The 20619-nt window shown below is 47.5% G+C and overlaps 1 protein-coding gene across 1 annotated transcript in view; it reads right to left on the bottom strand.

The window, feature by feature from the left end:
* Positions 1-20619, bottom strand: part of cfap100 (cilia and flagella associated protein 100) — a 68143-nt gene that overhangs the window by 32166 nt on the left and 15358 nt on the right. Inside the window, exons 3-4 of the mRNA XM_072581757.1 lie at positions 15733-15821; positions 3952-4017 (exon numbers count right to left, since the gene is read on the bottom strand). Coding sequence (XP_072437858.1) covers positions 3952-4017; positions 15733-15821 — 155 coding nt within the window. The remainder of the gene's footprint in view (positions 1-3951; positions 4018-15732; positions 15822-20619) is intronic.

Genomic DNA, 20619 nt, shown 5'->3' with positions numbered 1-20619 from the left:
ACAGGGCGACAACATGAACAACCTTCCAGTCCTCCGGCACCTCACCTGTATTTAAGGATGCCACAAAGATATCTGTCAGGGCCCCAGCTATTTCCTTTCTCGCCTCCCTCAGCAACCTGGGATAGATCCCATCCGGTCTTGGGGATTTGCCCACCTTAACATCCTTTAGCCTACCCAACACATCTTCTCTCCTTATGTCAATGTGACCCAGAATAAACAAATTTCTATCTCTAATCTCAGCATTCATCACCTCCTGTTCCTCAGTAAACACTGATGCAAAGTAATCACCGAGAAACTCACCCATTTGCTCAGGTTTGACACACAACCTCCTTCCTTATCTTTTAGTGGACCAACCCTTTCTCTAGTTACCCTCTTGCTTCTTATATATGATTCTCCTTAATTCTACTCATTAAAGTTATTTCATGACCCCTTTTAGCCTGCTTGATTCCTCGTTTAAGATTGATCCTACTCTCCCGATATTCCTCAAGGCCCATAAGTCAAGCTGCCTAGACCTTATGTACGCTTCCCTTTTCCTCTTGGCTGGTTGTACAATTTCTCCTGTCATCCACGGTTCATGAATCTTGCCTTTCCTATCCCTTGTTTTCAAAGGGACATGTCTATCCTGCACTATCTTTAAACTATCTTTGAAAGCCTCCCACATCTCAAATATGGACTTTCCTTCAAATAGCTGTGTCCAATCCACTTGCCCAGCTCCTACCTAATGTTGATATAATTGGCCTTGACATAATCTCCACATGAGGAAGGATGTGATTGCCCTGGAGGAGGTGTAGAGGTGATTCACCAGGATATTGCCTGGGATGGAACATTTCAGCGATGAAGAGAGACTAATTAAGTTCAAGTTGTTTTCTTTGGAGTAGAGAAGCTTTGGTGGGGGGGGGAGGGCCTGATGGAGGTATATAGGCTTATGAGGGGCATGGATAGAGTGGATAGGAAGCAGCTGTTCCCCTTAGTTGAAGGATCAATAAGAAGGGGGCATAATTTTAACTTGAAAGACAGGAGGTTTAGGAGGGATTTGAGGGAAAAATTGTTTCACCAGAGAGTATTGGGAACCTGGAATGAACTGCCTAGTTGAGGCAGGAAACCTCACAACTTTTAGAAAGTATTTACATGTGCATATTTAAGGCTATCTGCCAGGCGCGGGAAAGTGGGTCAAGTGTAGAAAGATTGCTACAGACTCAATGGGCTGAAAAGCATCTCCTGTGCTGTATGACCACAATGGTCGGCTACAAAAACAGTTCAGAGGCTAGGGCTGGCTATATTGTCTCATTATTAAAAAAAAACAAGAGGGAAGGATTGACTGGGCAGTTATAGGCCAGTCCAAAAATCCTCAGTAGTGGTGAAAATTAAAAAAATTTTTTTGTTTGTAATTCACTTGTGTAATGTGGACATTGCTGGCTATCCCTAATTGCCCTTGAAAATAATCCTGAGGGATAGAATACATCTTCACTTGGAGAGACACGGCTTATTTGGGAGTGTCCAGCACATATTTGTTAAGAGAAGGTTGGTTTGACAAATTTAATTGAATATTTTCAGGAGATGCCAGCAAACACTGATCAGGGTAATGTGTTTAGCAACGCTTTGGGTAATGTCCCTCATGGCAGACTGGTTAAGGGAGTAAAAGGGCCAATGGAATCCAAAGCAAAGAGGGATGTTGGATTCAAAACTGACTGAGAGGCAAGAAGCAGAGGGTAATGGTAATAGATTGTTTCTGTGACTAGTAGTCTGTTTCCAGTGGGATTCCAACATTGGTTAGGCCACTTTTGGAGTACTGCATGCAATTCTGGTCTCCTTCTTATCGGAAATATGTTGTGAAACTTGAAAGGGTTCAGAAAAAAATTACAAGGACGTTGCCAGGGTTGGAGGATTTAAGCTATAGGGAGAGGTTGAATAGACTGGGGCTATTTTCCCTGGAGCATCGGAGGCTGAGGGGTGACCTTATAGAGGTTTATAAAATCATGAGGGGCACGGATAGGGTAAATAGACATGGTCCTTTCCCTGGGGTCGGGGAGTCCAGAATTAGAGGGCATAGATTCAGGGTGAGAGGGGAAAGATATGAAAGGGACCTATGGGGCAAAGATGGAGCATGTATGGAATGAGCTGCCAGAGGAAGTGATGCAGACTGGTACAATTGCAACATTTAAAAGGCATCTGATGGGAATATGAATAGGAAGGGTTTAAAGGGATATGGGCCGGGTGCTGGCAGGTGGGACTAGATTGGGTTGGGATATCTGTTCAGCACGGACGAATTGGACCGAAGGGTCTGTTTCCGTGCTGTACATCTCTCTATGATTCTATGACTCAGGGCTTGGTGCTGGGCCCTCACTGTTTCTGGTGTCCATTCACTATTTGATCCTGAATGTCGGGGTTATGATAAAGAAGCTGGAGGATGACATGAGAATTAGAAGGGTCTTTAATAATGAGCAGAATAGCTGTAAACTGCAGGAGGCTATCAGAAGACAGTTCAGGGGGGCAAGGCAATGGCAAGTGAAATTCAACCTCAAAAAGTGAGGTAATGCACTCAGGGAGGGCTAACAAAATAAGGGATCACACTGTGAATAGTAGGACCCTGGAAAGTTCTGATAAACAAATGGACCTTAGTGTGCATATCAACAGATTTCTGAAGTTGGCAGAGCAGGTAGATAAGTGATTAAGCAGACTTCTAGGATAATTGGATAGTGTGAATCGCTAGGGTATTGTCCCCAGAGTGGGGGAGTCCAAAACTAGAAGACATAGGTTTAAGGTGAGAGGGGAAAGATTTAAAAAAGACCTGAGGGCAACATTTTCATGCAGAGGGTGGGATGTGTATGGAATGAGTTGCCAGAGGAAGGGGTGGAGGCTGATACAATTACAGCATTTAAAAGGCATCCGGATAGGTATATGAATAGGAAAGGCTTAGAGGAATATGGGCCGGGTATTGGCAAGTGAGACTAGGTCAGATTGGGATCTCTGGTTGGCACAGTCGAGGTGCACCTAAGGTCTGTTTCCATCCTGTTTGACTTTATGACTCAATGAATACTGCAGCAAGTAACTCACCTCTTGACTCCTCAAAGCCTGTTCCAGTAAGGTCCAGAAGCACAAGTCAGACGTGTGATGGAATCCTCCCCACTGGGCCTGGATGGGTGCAACTCCAACAACACTCAAGAAGCTCGACACCATCCAGTACAAAGCAGTCCTTAAATTTCCCTTCCTAACACCAAATGGACCACAGCAATTCAAGGAGTCAGCTCCTGACCACCTTCTCAAGGGCAATTAGGGATCCACAATAAATGTTGCCTCTTTGCAGCAATGCAGCTTATGAAGAATTAGAAAATAAAACTGATAGGTACAGTTGCTAGCACTGCTGCCTCACAGCGCCAGAGACCCGGGTTCAATTCCCGCCTCAGGCGACTGTCTGTGTGGAGTTTGCACATTCTCCCCGTGTCTGTGTGGGTTTCCTCTGGGTGCTCCGGTTTCCTCCCACAGTCCAAAGATGTGCAGGCCAGGTGAATTGGCCATGCTAAATTGCCCGTAGTGTTAGGTAAGGGGTAGATGTAGGGGTATGGGTGGGTTGCGCTTCGGTGGGGCAGTGTGGACTTGTTGGGCCGAAGGGCCTGTTTCCACACTGTAAGTAATCTAATCTAATCTAATCTAATCTAATCTAAATTTAAGTCAGTTTTGTTCTGAATTCATAAATATCCTGACTCCAGCTTTTTTAATACCCTTTCCCACCTATGACTAGTTATGAAAACAATGCAAAACCTCAGTAATTAAATAATGTATATAAAATGATACACTGTAGAAAGATACCATTCTGCCCATCCATGCCTTGCTATCTTATGAAAGAACACTTCCACACAGTTGCAATCAGTTGTAATATTTGGTAATTCACAGGCACCAAGAATGAATCTTCAGAACACTGACTATCGGAGTGAGCAGCAAGTGTGGAATTACCTGAATCGGGATCCTGTTCACTCTCAGCAGAGGGTTTTCTAGGCTGTTGAGAGTCAGTCTGTGATGCTAAATAAGTAGAAAAGGTAATTATTGTGGGAGAACAAATGCTGCATTTGCAGGAAGAACAAAATCTTATTTTTAAAAATCTGACATGAAATGTATTTGTACAAATCACTAAAGAGCAAGAGCAAAGGCAATGTGCACCAATTGGATCTCACACATAGGGGCAGCATGTCTAAGCTAAAAGGTCAGGTCATTTTGATGTTGCAGAGGGATCTTTACTCTGTATCTGACCCTGTGCTGTCCCTGTCATAGGACTGTTTCATGGGGTACAGTGTAGAGGAAGCATCACCCTGTATCTAACGCTGTGCTGTCTCCTATCCTGGGAGTGGTTGATGGGGACAACGTAGAGGGAACCTTACTCTCTAAAGGTAATCTTAGACTGGGTACTGTGTAATGAGAAGGTAATCATCGATCTAGATCTGTGAGACACCTTGGGGATGAGCGATAGGATTTTGTATCAAGATGAAGAGTGAGATAGTTGAATTGAAGACTAGGGTGCTGAATCTTAATAAAGGAAACTGTGAAGATATGAGGCGGGAGTTGGTCTTGATGGATTGGGGAGAGTTACTTAAAGGGTTGACAATGGATAGGCAACAGCAAACATTCAAGAAATGCATGGGGGATCTGCAACAACTGTTTATTCTTATCTAGCACAAAGGCAAATGGTAATAGGGTGAAGTGCGACATAGACAGGATGCAGAGCTGGGCTGAGAAATGGCAGATGGAGTTCAACCTGGATAAATGCGAAGTGATGCATTTTGCAAGGTTGAACGTGAATACTGAATATAAGATTAAAGTCAGGATTCTTGGCAATGTGGAGGAGCAGCATGATCTTGGTGTTCAAGTACATAGATCCCTCAAAGTTGCCACCCAAGTGGATAAGGTTGCTAAGAAAGCATACGGTGTTTTGGCTTTCATTAACAGGGGGATCAAGTTTAAGAGCTGCGAGGTTTTGCTGCAGCTCTACAAAACCCTGGTCAGACCACACTAGGAATATTGTGTCCAGTTTTGGTCGCCCTATTATAGGAAAGGTGCAGAGGCTTTGGAGAGGGTACAAAGAAGGTTTACCAGGGTGCTGCCTCGACTGGAGGGCTTGTCTTACGAAGAGAGGTTGACTAAGCTCAGACTTTTCTCTCTGGAAAGAAGGAGGAAGAGAGGTGAACTAATCGAGGCGTACAAGGTAATGGGAGGCATAAATAGAGTCGAAAACCAGAGACTTTTCCCCAGGGCAGGATTGACTGGCACGAGGGGTCATAGTTTTAAGGTGTTAGGAAGAAGGTATAGAGGAAACGTCAAAGGTAGATTCTTAACGCAGAGTGTTGTGAATGCATGGAATGCGTTGCCAGTGGTGGTGGTGAAAGCAGAGTCATTAAGGACATTTAAGCGACTGTTGGGCATGCACATGGACAGCAGTGAGTTGAGGGGTGCATAGGTTAGGTTCTTTTATTTTAGATTAGGATTAATCCTTGGCACAACATTGTGGGCCGAAGGTCCTGTTCTGTGCTGTACTTTTCTATGTTCTATGTTCTAAGGTAGGAGTTTCAAGGTGAATAGTAGAGCCTTAAGGAGTGTAGCAGAATAGAGGGATCTTGGAGTTTAGGTATATGGTTCTCTGGAAGTGGAATCACAAGTATATAGGGCAATGAAGAACCCTCCCCTCCCGGCACCTTCCCCGGCTACTGCAGGAATTGCAAAACCTGCGTCCACACCTCCCTCCTCAGCTCTGTCCAAGGCCCAAAGGAGCCTTCCCTATCCATCAGAGTTTTACCTGCATTTTCACACATCTCATTTATTGTATCCGTTGCTCCCGATGAGGTCTCCTCTACATAGGGGAGATGCCTACTCGCAGAGCTCTTCAGAGACATCCCCAGGACACCCACACCAAACAATCCCATTACCCCTTGGCCAAACACTTCAACTGCCCCTCTCACTCCGCCAAGGACATGCAGGTCCTGGGCCTCCTCTATTGCCACTCCCTTACCACCCGACGCCTGGAGGAAGAACGCCTCATCTTACACCTCAGGACCCTCCAACCCTATGGCATCATTGTGGATTTCAACAGTTTCCTCATTTCTCCTCCACCCACCTTACCCATTTCCAACCATCCAACTCGACACCGCCCTTTCGACCTGTCCTATCTGTCCATCTTCCTTCCCACCTATCCGCTCCAACCTCCTCTCTAGTCTATCACCATCATCCCCACCTCCACCTACCTATTGCACTCTCAGTTACCTTCCCCCCCCCAGCGCCACACCCCTCCCATTTATCTCTCCACCCCCAAGGCTCACAGCTCCATTCCTGGTAAAGGGCTTTTGGCCGAAACGTCGATTCTCCTGCTCCTCAGATGCTGCCTGACCTGCTGTGCTTTTCCAGCACCACACTCTAGACTCTAACCTCCAGTACCTGCAGTCTTCACTTTCACCTAGGGCAATGAAGAAAGCTTTTGGCACACTAGCCTTCATCAGGCAGGGCACTGAGTATCGAAGTTGGGAAGTTATGTTACAGTTGTACAGGATGTTGGTGAGGCTGCACTTGGAGTATTGTGTTCGGTTTTGGTCACCTTGCTACAGGAAGGATGTTGTTAAACTGGAAAGAATGCAGAAGAAATTTACAAGGATGTTGCCAGGAATCAATGGTCTGAGTTATAGCTGGAGTTTAGACAAGCTGTGACATTTTTCTTTAGAGCACAAGAGACTGAGAGGGTCCTTATTGAAGTGTATAAGATCATGAGAGGCATGGATAGGGTAAATGTACTCAGTCTTTTCCCAGAGTTGGGGAATCGAGGACGAGAGGGCAGTTTAAGGTTAAGGTTAGAGGGGAAAGAATAAATGGGAACCTGAGGGGCAACATTTTTTACACAGAGGGTGGTACGCATATGGAATAAGCTGCCAGTGGAGTGGTTGAGGCGCATACATTACTAACATTTAAAATACATTTGAACAAACCCATGGATAGGAAAGGTTTAGAAGGACATGGGCCCAGTGCAGGGAAATGGGGTTAGCGTGGATGGACATTTTAGTCTGCAAGGATCAGTTTGGGCCAAAGGGCTTGTCTCCATGCTGTAGGACTATATGGCTATGTTTCACAAATCCTGCAGAAGAGATTATTGTGCAAGAGTGAAGCACATGGGATTGGGGGATGGATTGGAAGCTGGTTGACAGAAAGGAAACAAAGATTAGGAATGGATGTAGGTTTGCTCGCTGAGCTGCAATATTCATTTTCAGATGTTTCACCACCGTACTAGGTAATTTCTTCAGTGAGCCTCCAGACGAAACACTGCTGATGTTTCCTGTTTTCTATTTATATGTTTGGGTTTCCTTAGGTTAGTGATGTCATTTCCTGTGGTGATGTCATTTCCCGCTCTTTTTCTCAGGGGGTAGTAAATAGTGCTCAAGTCAATGTGTTTGTTAATATTCCGGTTGGAGTGCCATGCTTCTAGGAATTCTCGTGCATCTCTGTTTGGCTTGTACCAGGATGGATGTGTTGTCCCAGTCAAAGTTGTGTCCTTCCTCATCGGTATGTAAGGATACTAATGAGAGAGGGTCATGAGGTTTTGTGACTAGTTAATGTTCTTGTCTTCTCAAAGCTCGCTAACACCCACGGGCGCAATATGCTAAGACTGGCCCAAAAATGGGAAATGAATGCCAACTGACAGAGTGCCACCCGCGAACAGCTGTACTTCCTGCACGAATGTCTAAGAAAACAGATACTACCAAAATGTCTTAAATACAAATTTCCCTTTAACACCAATAGCAGAGCAAAACGGCTGCAGAATGCTTACAGAAATAATTAATGATGCCCACAAAAGTCTCTGTAAATACAACTGGGAAATTTTACACCAAAAGTCTTGACTCACTCATGCAACAGACCATGAATGGACAGACACAGTACAACAAGCCATAGATATTAGACAGCGACAAACACAGAAAATGAAAAAAAAACTAGACCTGCAGAAAAAACTAGACAAACTTACACAAAGTAACAACACAGAAAACACAGAAGCATGGATAAAAAAAACTTATCTGACTGACCCTTAACAGACACTGAAAAAGCTGTTTTAGTAAGAGGATTAAATTACAACTTCCAGGATGCGGACAAGAAAGATTTCTTAGCAGCATTAGAAACAACACTGAAAGACAACCAACTCACAGAAGAAACCCAGCAAACCATCAGACAGGTAGTCGCACCAACATTAAGCAGGAAAAAGGAAGGAAACACACTCAATACACAAGAAAGGAAAACACTAGAAAGACGAAAAATAGATAAAAGCGTTGTTATCCTACCTGCAGATAAAGGATGCTTGACAATCATTTTAAATCAAAGAGATTACACTGAAAAAGCAAACGCACTATTTATAAATACCAACACTTACCAACAAGTGATGATAGACCCAATCCTACAACTAGAGAACCGAATCACAGCCCTACTCAAAAAAACTTCAGATATCTGGTGAAATAAATAAGATCGACTTCCAAAAAATGAAACCAGATGGATCCAACATACCACGCGTCTATGGATGGGTACCCAATGAACACGAGGTAAAAACAATGACTGCAGATGCTGGAAACCAGATTCTGTATTAGTGGTGCTGGAAGAGCACAGCAGTTCAGGCAGCATCTCAGGAGCAGCGAAATCGATGTTTCGGGCAAAAGCCCTTCATCAGGAATAAAGGCAGTTAGCCTGAAGCGTGGAGAGATAAGCTAGAGGAGGGTGGGGGTGGGGAGAAAGTAGCATAGAGTACAATAGGTGAGTGGGGGAGGGGATGAAGGTGATAGGTCGAATGTGCACGACATGGTTGAAGAGCTTCAGGGTAGAGGAAATGACCTGGGAGTTGCATGCCTTGAAGAAGTTTTCCTCCTCTCCCTACAAGAAAACGCTTCAGGCTCTCTGCCTTTATTCCTGATGAAGGGCTTTTGCCCGAAACGTCGCTGCTCCTCGGATGCTGCCTGAACTGCTGTGCTCTTCCAGCACCACTAATCCAGAATCTGGTTTCCAGCATCTGCAGTCATTGTTTTTACCTCATTGACTTTAACCCTACTGCGAATCCTCTTGCAAGGATGCCTGCCTTGAAGAATGATTTGGAGATGCCGGTGTTGGACTGGGGTGTACAAAGTTAAAAATCATACAGCACCAGGTTATAATCCAACAGGTTTAATTGGAAGCATACTAGCTTTCGGAGCGACGCTCCTTCATCAGGTGATTGTGGAGGGCTCGATCGTAACACAGAATTTATAGCAAAAATTTGCAGTGTGATGTAACTGAAATTATACATTGAAAAATTGATTGTTAAGCCTTTCATCTGTTAGAATACAGTGATAGTTTCACTTCTTTCACGTGTAAATCACTAAACCTTTTTTTTTAAGTTGCATTCTTGGGTTAGCTGTTAACAATGGTGATAGATAGACAATATGTTGAAGGTGTTAGCCCCCTGTGTTCTCTGTCTATGACCTGATGTTTAGATTGATTCTAATCTAAAATGTGAGACAACAGAGTTTTACATAAATTCATGCAGTTTTTGAGCTCAGAGTTCTACATGAATGTATGCAGTTTTTGAGCAAAGTGCAATGTAACTCTGCAAGTGCAATGTAAAATTCTGTTATCTCACTTTTTAGATTAGAATCAATCTAAACATCAGACCATAGACAGAGAACACAGGGGGCTAACACCTTCAACATATTGTCTAGCTATCACCATTGTTAACAGCTAACCCGAGAATGCAATTTTTAAAAAAATTTTTGTGATTTACATATGAAAGAAGTGAAACTATCACTGTATTCGAACAGATGAAAGGCTTAACAATCAATTTTTCAATGTATAATTCCAGTTACATCACACTGCAAATTTTTGCTATAAAGTCTGTGTTGCGATCGAGCCCTCCTAATCTTTAGCAAGTTTTGAGAAAGTTTTGAGGAGTGTCGCTCCGAAAGCTAGTGTGCTTCCAATTAAACCTGTTGGACAATAACCTGGTGTTGTGTGATTTTTAACGTTGCCTTGAAGAAGTTTTCCTCCTCTCTCTACAAGAATCTCAGGGAGTCCCTCTCCCATTGCAAATCCCAGGTCATTTCCTCTGCCCTGAAGCTCTTCAACCATGTCGTGAAACAAACTTGCTACCACAGCCACATTTGACCTATCACCTTCATCCCCTCCCCCACTCACCTATTGTACTCTATGCTACTTTCTCCCCACCCCCACCCCCCTCTAGCTTATCTCTCCACGCTTCAGGCTCTCTGCCTTTATTCCTGAAGGGCTTTTGCCCGAAACGTCGATTTCGAAGCTCCTTGGATGCTGCCTGAACTGCTGTGCTCTTCCAGCACCACTAATCCAGGACCCAATGAATACAGTCTGCCGATTTCTCAACAACAAACCCAAACAAGCAGACAAAACACGTCCAGAAACCCTAGCCACTCTCCCCTACATCAAAGACATCTCGGAAATGACTGCCAGACTACTCAGACTCCTTGGCATCATGGTAGCCCACAAACCCAACAACACACGAAAACAGCAGCTAATGAACTTGAAAGACCCCTGTACAGACAATTAGCAACACTAATGTCATTGACAAAATACCGTGCAAGAACTGTAACAAACACTACATTGGACAAACAAGCAGAAAACTAACCACCGGGATACATGAACATCAACTAGCCACAAAACGACATGACCCACTCTCGCTACCTGACACACAGGTAAGGAAGGACACCACTTCGACTGGGACAACACATCCGTCCTAGGATAAGCCAAACAGAGACATGCGTGAGAACTTCTAGAAGCATGGCATTCCAACCAGAACGCGAACAACAAACGTATTGACTTGGACCACGTTTATCAACCCCCGAGAAAAAGAATAGGAAATGACATCACCACAGGAAATGATATCACCAACCCAAAGAAACCCAAACATATAAATAGAAAGCAGGAAACACCAGCAGTGCTTCGTCCGAAGGCTCAGTGGACATGTTACCTAGCATGAGCTGAAAAATGTGTTGCTGGAAAAGCGCAGCAGGTCAGGCAGCATCCAAGGAGCAGGAGAATCGACGTTTCGGGCATAAGCCCTTTTTTCCTGAAGAAGGGCTTATGCCCAAAACGTTGATTCTCCTGACCTGACCTGCTGCGCTTTTCCAGCAACACATTTTTTAGCTCTGATCTCCAGCATCTGCAGTCGTCACTTTCTCCATGTTACCTAGCATGGTGACGAAACATCTGAAAATGAACCTTCCCATTCAGTGAACAAACCTACATCCAGAACCTCAACTTCAGATACAAATTTTCTCAAAACTTGCTAAAGATTAGGAATTAATGGGTCCTTTTCAAATTGGCAGGCAGTAACTAATGGGGTGCCACAGGGATTGGTGCTGGAACACCAGCTATTCACAATATAGATTAATGATTTGGATGAGGGAATAAAATGTAACATCTCAAAGTTTGCAGACGATACCAAGTTGAGTGGGATGGTAAACTGTGACAAGAATGCAGAGATCCTCCAGTATGATCTGGATAGGTTTGGTGAGTGGGCAAATCAATGGCAGATGCAGTATAAATTGGATAAATGTGAGGTTATTCACTTTGGAAGCAAAAACACGAAGGCAGATTACTATCTGAATGGCTGTAAATTGGGAGAGGAGAGTGTGCAGTGGGACCTGGGTGTCCTTGTGTACCAGTCACTGAAGGTGAGCATGCAGGGGCAGCAGGTGGGAAAGAAGGCAAATGGGATGTTGACCTTCATTGCAAGAGGTTTCGAGTACAGGAGCAGGGATGTGCTGTTGTAGTTATACAGGGCCTTGGTGAGGCCACACCTAGAATATTGTGGGCAGTTTTGGTCTCCTTTTCTGAGGAAGAATGCTCTTGCTCTTGAGGGGATGTAGCAAAGACTTACCAGGCTGATTCTGGGGATGGTGGGACTGACTGGGTTAGGATTGTTTTCACTGGACAGAAGTGGGTATTGCAGATGCTGGAGATTAGAGTCAAGATTAGTGTGGTGCTGGAAAAGCACAGCAGGTCAGGCAGCATCTGAGGAGAAGGAATATCTTGATGAAGGGCTTTTGCCTGAAACGTTGATTTTCCTGCTCCTTGGATGCTGCCTGACCTGCTGTGCTTTTCTAGCAGCACACCAGTCTTGACTTTGTTTCCACTGGAGTTCAGACAAATGAGGGGGATCTCATGGAGACTTACAGATGTCTGACAGGACTAGACAGGCTAGACACAGGGAGGATATTCCTGATGGTGAGTGCATCCAGAACCAGGGATCACAGTCTGAAGATTTGGGGTGGACCATTTAGTACGGATATGAGGAGACATTACCCAAAGAGTGGTAAGCCTGTGGAATTCATTACCACAGGAAATGGTTGACACCAAAATATTAAATGTATTCAAGTGGTTGCTAGATATAGCACTTGGGGTGAACGGGATCACAGGTTCTGGGGAGAAAGCAGGTTTAAGCTGTTGAGTTGGACAATCAGCCATGATCGCGATGAATGGCAGAGCAGGCTCGAAGGGCTGAATGGCCACCTCCTGCTCCTATCCTCTATGTTTCTATGTATCTAACCACATGCTGTTCCTGTCCTGGGAATGTTTGATGGGGACAGTGCGGAGAGAGCTTTATGCTACATCTAACCCGTGCTGTCCCTTCCTGGAAGTGATTGGTGGGGACAGTGTAGAGGCAGTTTAACTCAGACACTCATGCGCGGAATTAATTACATTGATTATAATGGGAATAACCAAAAAGATTAAGGAAAGCATACCTATTGGAATGCCTTGACCGTTTTTAATGTCAGCTGACTGTATCTCAGAGGCTGCGCTTGGAGATGCCTCCTCCATGGAGAGTTATCTAAAAAGAACCAACAGACACTGAAATTCAGAGTGAATTTTGAAAAGATTTTTAGCTCAGGTTGAGGTTCTGGATGTGGGTTTGCTCGCTGAGCTGGAAGGTTTATTTCCAGACGTTTCGTCACCATACTACGGAACATCATCAGTGGGTGTCTGGCGAAGCGGTGTAACACTTACTGCACAGTCTCTGTCCCTGAGCAAGGATGGGGGGATACTTACTGCACAGTCACTGTCCCTGGGTAAGGGGGTGGGTGCACTTACTGAACAGTCTCTGTCCCTGGGTAAGGGGGTGGGTGCACTTACTGCACAGTCACTGTCCCTGGGTAAGGGGGTGGGTGCACTTACTGCACAGTCTCTGTCCCTGGGTGAAGGATGGGGGCACTTATTACACAGTCTCTTTCCCTAGGTGGGGGACACTTGCTGCACAGTCTCTGTCCCAGGGTGGGGGACACTTACTGCACAGTCTCTGTCCAGGGGTAAGGGACTTACTGCACAGTCTCTGTCCCTGGGTGAGGGGTGGGGGCACTTATTACACAGTCTCTGTCCCTGGTTGGGGGGGTCTTACTGCACAGTCTCTGTCCCTGGGTGGGGGACACTTACTGCACAGTCTCTTTCCCTGGGAGAGGGGTGGGGGCACTTATTGCACAGTCTCTGTCCCTGGGTAAGGGGGTGGGGGGCACTTACTGCACAGTCTCTGTCGCTGGGTAAGGTGATGGGGTCAGTTACTGCACAGTCTCAGTCCCTGGGTAAGGAGGTGGGGTCAGTTACTGCACAGTCTCAGTCCCTGGGTGGAAGGTGGGGGCACTTATTGCACTGTCTCTTTCCCTAGGTGGGGACACTTACTGTACAGTCTCTGTCCCTGGGTGAGGGGGTGGGGACACTGATTGCACAGTCTCTGTCCCTGGGTGAGGGGGTGGGGACACTTACTGCACAGTCTCTGTCCCTGGGTAAAGGGGTGGGGGCAGTTACTGCACAGTCTCTTTCCCTGGGTGAGGGGTGGGGACACTGATTGCACAGTCTCTGTCCCTGGGTGAGGGGGTGGGGACACTGATTGCACAGTCTCTGTCCCTTGGTGAGGGGGTGGGGGCACTTATTGCACAGTCTCTGTCCCTGGGTGAGAGGGTTGGGACACTGATTGCACAGTCTCTGTCCCTGGGTGAGGGGGTGGGGACACTGATTGCACAGTCTCTGTCCCTGGGTGAGGGGGTGGGGACACTGATTGCACAGTCTCTGTCCCTGGGTGAGGGGGTGGGGACACTGATTGCACAGTCTCTGACCCTGGGTGAAGGGGTGGGGTCACTTATTGCACAGTCTCTGTCCCTGGGTGAAGGGGTGGGGTCACTTATTGCACAGTCTCTGTCCCTGTGTGAGGGGGTGGGGTCACTTATTGCACAGCCTCTGTCCCTGGGTGAGGGGGTGGGGACACTGATTGCACAGTCTCTGTCCCTGGGTGAGGGGGTGGGGACACTGATTGCACAGTCTCTGTCCCTGGGTGAGGGGGTGGGGACACTGATTGCACAGTCTCTGTCCCTGTGTGAGGGGGTGGGGGACACTGATTGCACAGTCTCTGTCCCTGGGTGAGGGGGTGGGGACACTGATTGCAAGGTCTCTGTCCCTGGGTGAGGGGGTGGGGACACTGATTGCACAGTCTCTGTCCCTGGGTGAGGGGGTGGGGACACTGATTGCACAGTCTCTGTCCCTGGGTGAGGGGGTGGGGACACTGATTGCACAGTCTCTGTCCCTGGGTGAGGGGGTGGGGACACTGATTGCACAGTCTCTGTCCCTGGGTGAGGGGGTGGGGACACTGATTGCACAGTCTCTGTCCCTGGGTGAGGGGGTGGGGACACTGATTGCACAGTCTCTGTCCCTGGGTGAGGGGTGGGGACACTGATTGCACAGTCTCTGTCCCTGGGTGAGGGGGTGGGGACACTGATTGCACAGTCTCTGTCCCTGGGTGAGGGGTGGGGACCCTGATTGCACAGTCTCTGTCCCTGGGTGAGGGGGTGGGGGACACTGCTGCACAGTCTCTGTCCCTGGGTGAGGGGGTGGGGGACACTGCTGCACAGTCTCTGTCCCTGGGTGAGGGGGTGGGGACACTGCTGCACAGTCTCTGTCCCTGGGTGAGGGGGTGGGGGACACTGCTGCACAGTCTCTGTCCCTGGGTGAGGGGGTGGGGACACTGCTGCACAGTCTCTGTCCCTGGGTGAGGGGGGTGGGGACACTGATTGCACAGTCTCTGTCCCTGGGTGAGGGGGTGGGGACACTGATTGCACAGTCTCTGTCCCTGGGTGAGGGGGTGGGGACACTGCTGCACAGTCTCTGTCCCTGGGTGAGGGGGTGGGGGCACTGATTGCACAGTCTCTGTCCCTGGGTGAGGGGGTGGGGACACTGATTGCACAGTCTCTGTCCCTGGGTGAGGGGGTGGGGACACTGCTGCACAGTCTCTGTCCCTGGGTGAGGGGGTGGGGGCACTGATTGCACAGTCTCTGTCCCTGGGTGAGGGGGTGGGGACACTGATTGCACAGTCTCTGTCCCTGGGTGAGGGGGTGGGGACACTGATTGCACAGTCTCTGTCCCTGGGTGAGGGGGTGGGGACACTGCTGCACAGTCTCTGTCCCTGGGTGAGGGGGTGGGGGCACTGATTGCACAGTCTCTGTCCCTGGGTGAGGGGGTGGGGACACTGCTGCACAGTCTCTGTCCCTGGGTGAGGGGGTGGGGACACTGCTGCACAGTCTCTGTCCCTGGGTGAGGGGGTGGGGGCACTGATTGCACAGTCTCTGTCCCTGGGTGAGGGGGTGGGGACACTGCTGCACAGTCTCTGTCCCTGGGTGAGGGGGTGGGGGCACTGATTGCACAGTCTCTGTCCCTGGGTGAGGGGGTGGGGGAGGTACTTACTGTGTCCTTCTCGCGCTCGCTGCCAGCGGGCTCTGGCTCCGTTCCCATGGTAACCGATGGTACACCGTCGCCTGGCAACAGCGGGCCACCTGGAAACATGTTATTTTTATAAAGTTGACATCTCTCGGTCTGTTTAATCCAAAAGTCAATCCCCCCCGAGTCTCCCCGTGAAATAATACCCCCCCTCACAGAGATCTATTACCCTCCCCCGCGGTGCGCAGGCGCGGGGTCAAAGGGCGGCTCAGGGCTTGTGGAGGTTGCTCCGCCTCCCCAGCGCGGTACCCCCCACCCCCCACCCCCTCACACACCCAGAGACACACCCCCTCACAGAGACATACATCCCCCTCACACACCCTCACAGACATACACCCCCCCCCTCACACACCCAGAGACACACCCCCTCACAGAGACATACATCCCCCTCACAGAGACATACACCCCCCCTCACACACCCAGAGACACACACCCTCACAGAGACATACACCCCCCCTCACACACCCAGAGACACACACCCTCACAGAGACATACACCCCCCCTCACACACCCAGAGACACACACCCTCACAGAGACATACACCCCCCCTCACACACCCAGAGACACACACCCTCACAGAGACATACACCCCCCCTCACACACCCAGAGACACACACCCTCACAGACATACACCCCCCCTCACACACCCAGAGACACACCCCCTCACAGAGACATACACCCCCCCTCACACACCCAGAGACACACCCCCTCACACACACCCTCACAGAGACATACACCCCCCCTCACACACCCAGAGACACACCCCCTCACACACACCCTCACAGAGACATACCCCCCCTCACACACCCAGAGACACACACCCTCACAGACATACACCCCCCCTCACACACCCAGAGACACACACCCTCACAGAGACATACACCCCCCCGAGACACACCCAGAGACACACACCCTCACAGACATACACCCCCCTCACACACACACACACACACCCAGAGACACACCCTCTCACACACCCTCTCTCACACACCCAGAGACACACCCCCTCTCACACACACATACACACCCCCTCACAGATATACACCCCCCCTCACACACTCCCCAGAGACACACACACACACACCCAGAGACACACACCCTCACAGACATACACCACCCCTCACACATCCAGAGAGACACCCCCTCACAAACACCCTCACAGAGACATACACCCCCTCACAGAGACATACATCCCCCTCACACACCCTCACAGAGACATACACACCCCCCAGACACACACCCAGAGACACACCCCCTCACACACACACAGAGACACAACCCCCACACACACCCAGAGATACACACCCCCAGACACACACCCTCACAGAGACACACACTCAGAGATACACCCCCTCACAGAGACATACACCCTCCTCACACACTCAGAAACACACCCCCCAGACACACACCCAGAGACACACCCCCTCACACACACCCTCACAGAGACACACCCCCTCACACACAACCACCCAGCGACACACACACACACCTACCCAGAGACACCCCCTCACACACAACCTCACAGAGACACCCTGCCGGAAACACCCTCTCACCCCCTTCTGGACACATCCCCTCACACACACACCCTCACATCCACCCTCCCAGAGACACCACCCTCACACACCCCCTCTTAGAGACACCCCCTCACACACCCCCTCACATCCAACCTCCCAGAGATATCCCCTCATACGCCCCCACCCAGTGACAACCCCCTCACACACACACCCAGAGACACCCCCTCACACACACCCTCTCAGAGAAACACCCCCTCATACACACCCTCCCAGACACACTTTCCACACACCCTTCCAGACACATCCCCTCATACACACCTTCCCAGAGACAACCCCTCACATACACACACCCAAAGACAACCCCTCATACACACCCTCCTAGAGACACCCACTCACACACACCGACACCCCTTTACACACCCTCCCGGACACACTCCCCTCACACACATCCTCCTGGACACACCCCCTCACACACACCCTCCCAGACACACTCCCCTCACACACATCATCCTGGACAAACCTCCTCACACATACCCTCCCAGAGACACCCCCACACACACACACCTTCCCCGACACACCCCTTCACACACGCCTTCCAATACAGTGCCCTCCCCTCCAAACATACTGACGCACAACACCACCAAATATACCCAAACCCCAAAACGCACTCTCAATTCCCTAACACCCCACCAAACATAATCCCATTTAACACCCCCATCTCTCCAAACACATCTCTACCACCCCAAACACACCAAGTCCCTAACACCTGCGCAAACAACACCCCCATACCCCCAAAACAACAACCCCATCTGCCTACTGTACCTCACCAGTATTCCTGCCACCCCTCCTTTCCTCTTCTCTCCCCCATCTTCCGTACCCTCTGATACGCCATTCTCCACACTCTGCCTCTTCAGTGCCTCTCTCCTCCAGATATGTAGAGAGATCTCAGACATATGTAAGAATAATTAGGTTGTAATAGTAGGTAATTTTAATTTTCCAAACGTTGATGAGGACTACCACAGAGTTTGTTAAATGTGTTCAAGAAAATTCTCTTTATCAATATGTAAATGTTCCTAGAAGAGAGTGGGCAAAACTTGACCTTCGCTTGGGTAATAAGTCAGGGCAAATGACTAAAGTGATAATAGGGGAAACACTTTAGGTCTAGTGATCATAAATCTATTAGTTTTATAATAGTAACAGAAAAGGATAAGGTAAAAACAATGACTGCAGATGCTGAAAATCAAATACTGGATTAGTGGTGCTGGAAGAGCACAGCAGTTCAGGCAGCATCCAACGAGCAGCGAAATCAACGTTTCGGGCAAAAGCCCTTCATCAGGAAAAATTGATTGGAGTAGACTGTTTGCAGGTAAAGGGAAATGTGATAATTGGAAGGTTCTAGATGTAAGTTTGCTCACTGAGCTGAAAAATTCATTTTCAGAAGTTTTGTCACCATACTAGGTAACATCATCAGTGAGCTTCAGATGAAGCTCTGGTGTTAGTGACCCGCTTTCTTTTTGTGTTTAGATTTTTCTCAAAAATTGCTAATTGGAAGGTTTTCAAACGTTTGATAACTAGAGGTCAAAGTCATGTTCCTGTTAGAGTGAAAAATAAGGCTGATAGATTTGAGAACAATGGCTGAATAAAGATATTGAGAATCTGGTCAAGAAAAAAACAAGAATCATAGGTTTGGTCAACTAGGTTCAAATGAATCTCTTGAGCAGTATGAAGAGTGTAGAGGTATTCTTAAGAGGGAAATCAGGAAGGCAAAGAGAGGATATGAGATAGATTTGGCAGATAAGGATAATCAAAAGAGATTCCACAAGTACGTTAAGAGTGAGGGAGCAGAGGGAGAGAGTAGGCCTCTTGAAGATCAAAGAGGTCATCTTTGTGTTGAATTTAAGAGGAGATGGGAGAGAAATTAATATTTTGTACCCATTTTACTGTGGAAAAAGAAATGGAAGCTAGAGAACTGGGAAATAAATATTGATAGTTTGAAAACCATTCACATTACAGAAAAGAGGAAGTGCTTGAGGTTTGAGAAAAAAATAAAGGTAGATAAATCTCCGGGACTTGATCTAGAGTATTCCAGGACATTGTGGCAAGTTAGGGAGGAAAATATGGGGCCTGTTGCAGACATATTTGCTTCATCCATAATTACGGGTGAGGTCTCCTTGTTTAAGAAGGGATATAAGGAGAAGCCTGAGAACTTTAGACCCATGATTCTGACTTTGATGGTTGGTAATTTGTTGGAGGTGATTCTGAAACATAGAACTTATATGCATTTGGAGAGGTAAGGATTGATTGGAAATAGTCAATATGGTTTTGTGCATGGGAAATCATGTCTCAAAAACTTGATTGAGTTTTTTGAGGAAGTAACCAAGAAGATTAATGAGCATAGAGTGAAAGGCGTTGTTTACTTAGACATTAGTAAATCCTTTGACAAAGTTCCACGTGGTAAACTAATTAGTAAAGTTAGATCTTGTGGGATTCAGGCTGAGTTTCCCTGTTGGATACAAAATTGGGTAACAGCAGGAAACAGAGAGTGATGGTGGAGGATTGTTTATTTGGACTAGGCCTGTTACCAGCAGTGTTCAACAGTGATCGTTGCTGGGTTTGCTTTCATTTGTCGTTTATATAAATGATTTAGATGAAAATATAAAAGATATGGTTAGTAGGTTTGTGCGGATGACACCAAAATTGGTGGTATACTGGACAGTGAAAAAGGTTATCTGTGATTACAAAGAGATCTTGAACAATTTGGTCAGTGAGCTGAGGAATGGCAGATGGGGTTTAATTTGGATAAATGCGAGGTATTGTATTTTGGTAATATAAACCAGGGCAAGATTTATACAATTAAAAGTAGAGTCTGAGTAGTGTTGTAGAACAGAGAGACCCTGGGGTTCAGACACATAATTCTTTGAAGTTTATGTCATGTGTAGACAGAGTGGTTAAGAAGGTGTTTAGCATGCTTGCCTTCATTGGTGTAGGGGTGCCAGTATTGGACTGGAGTGGAAAAGGTTAAAACTCACACAACAGCAGGTTATAGTCCAACAAGTTTATTTGAAATCACAAGCTTTTGGAGTACTGCTCCTACATCAGGTGAAGGGCCTGAGGAATGGTCATCAGAGATGAAACATTAACTCTGATTCCCCTTCACAGATGCTGCCAGCTCTGCTGAGCTTTGCCAGCAAATTCTGTTTTTGTTTTTAGTTACAGCATTAGCGGTTCTGTCAGATTTTCTTTGAGTATCGGAGTCGGGGGTGTCATGTTGAAGGTGTACAGGACATAGGTGAAACCTCTTCTGGAGTATAGTGTCCAATTCTGGTTGCCCTGTTATAGT

This window comes from Chiloscyllium punctatum, chromosome 12 (genome assembly GCF_047496795.1).
Source record: "Chiloscyllium punctatum isolate Juve2018m chromosome 12, sChiPun1.3, whole genome shotgun sequence".
Taxonomy (NCBI): domain Eukaryota; kingdom Metazoa; phylum Chordata; class Chondrichthyes; order Orectolobiformes; family Hemiscylliidae; genus Chiloscyllium; species Chiloscyllium punctatum.
Note: the sequence above shows the minus strand (reverse complement) of the source record. Positions and strands in the feature narration are given on the sequence as shown.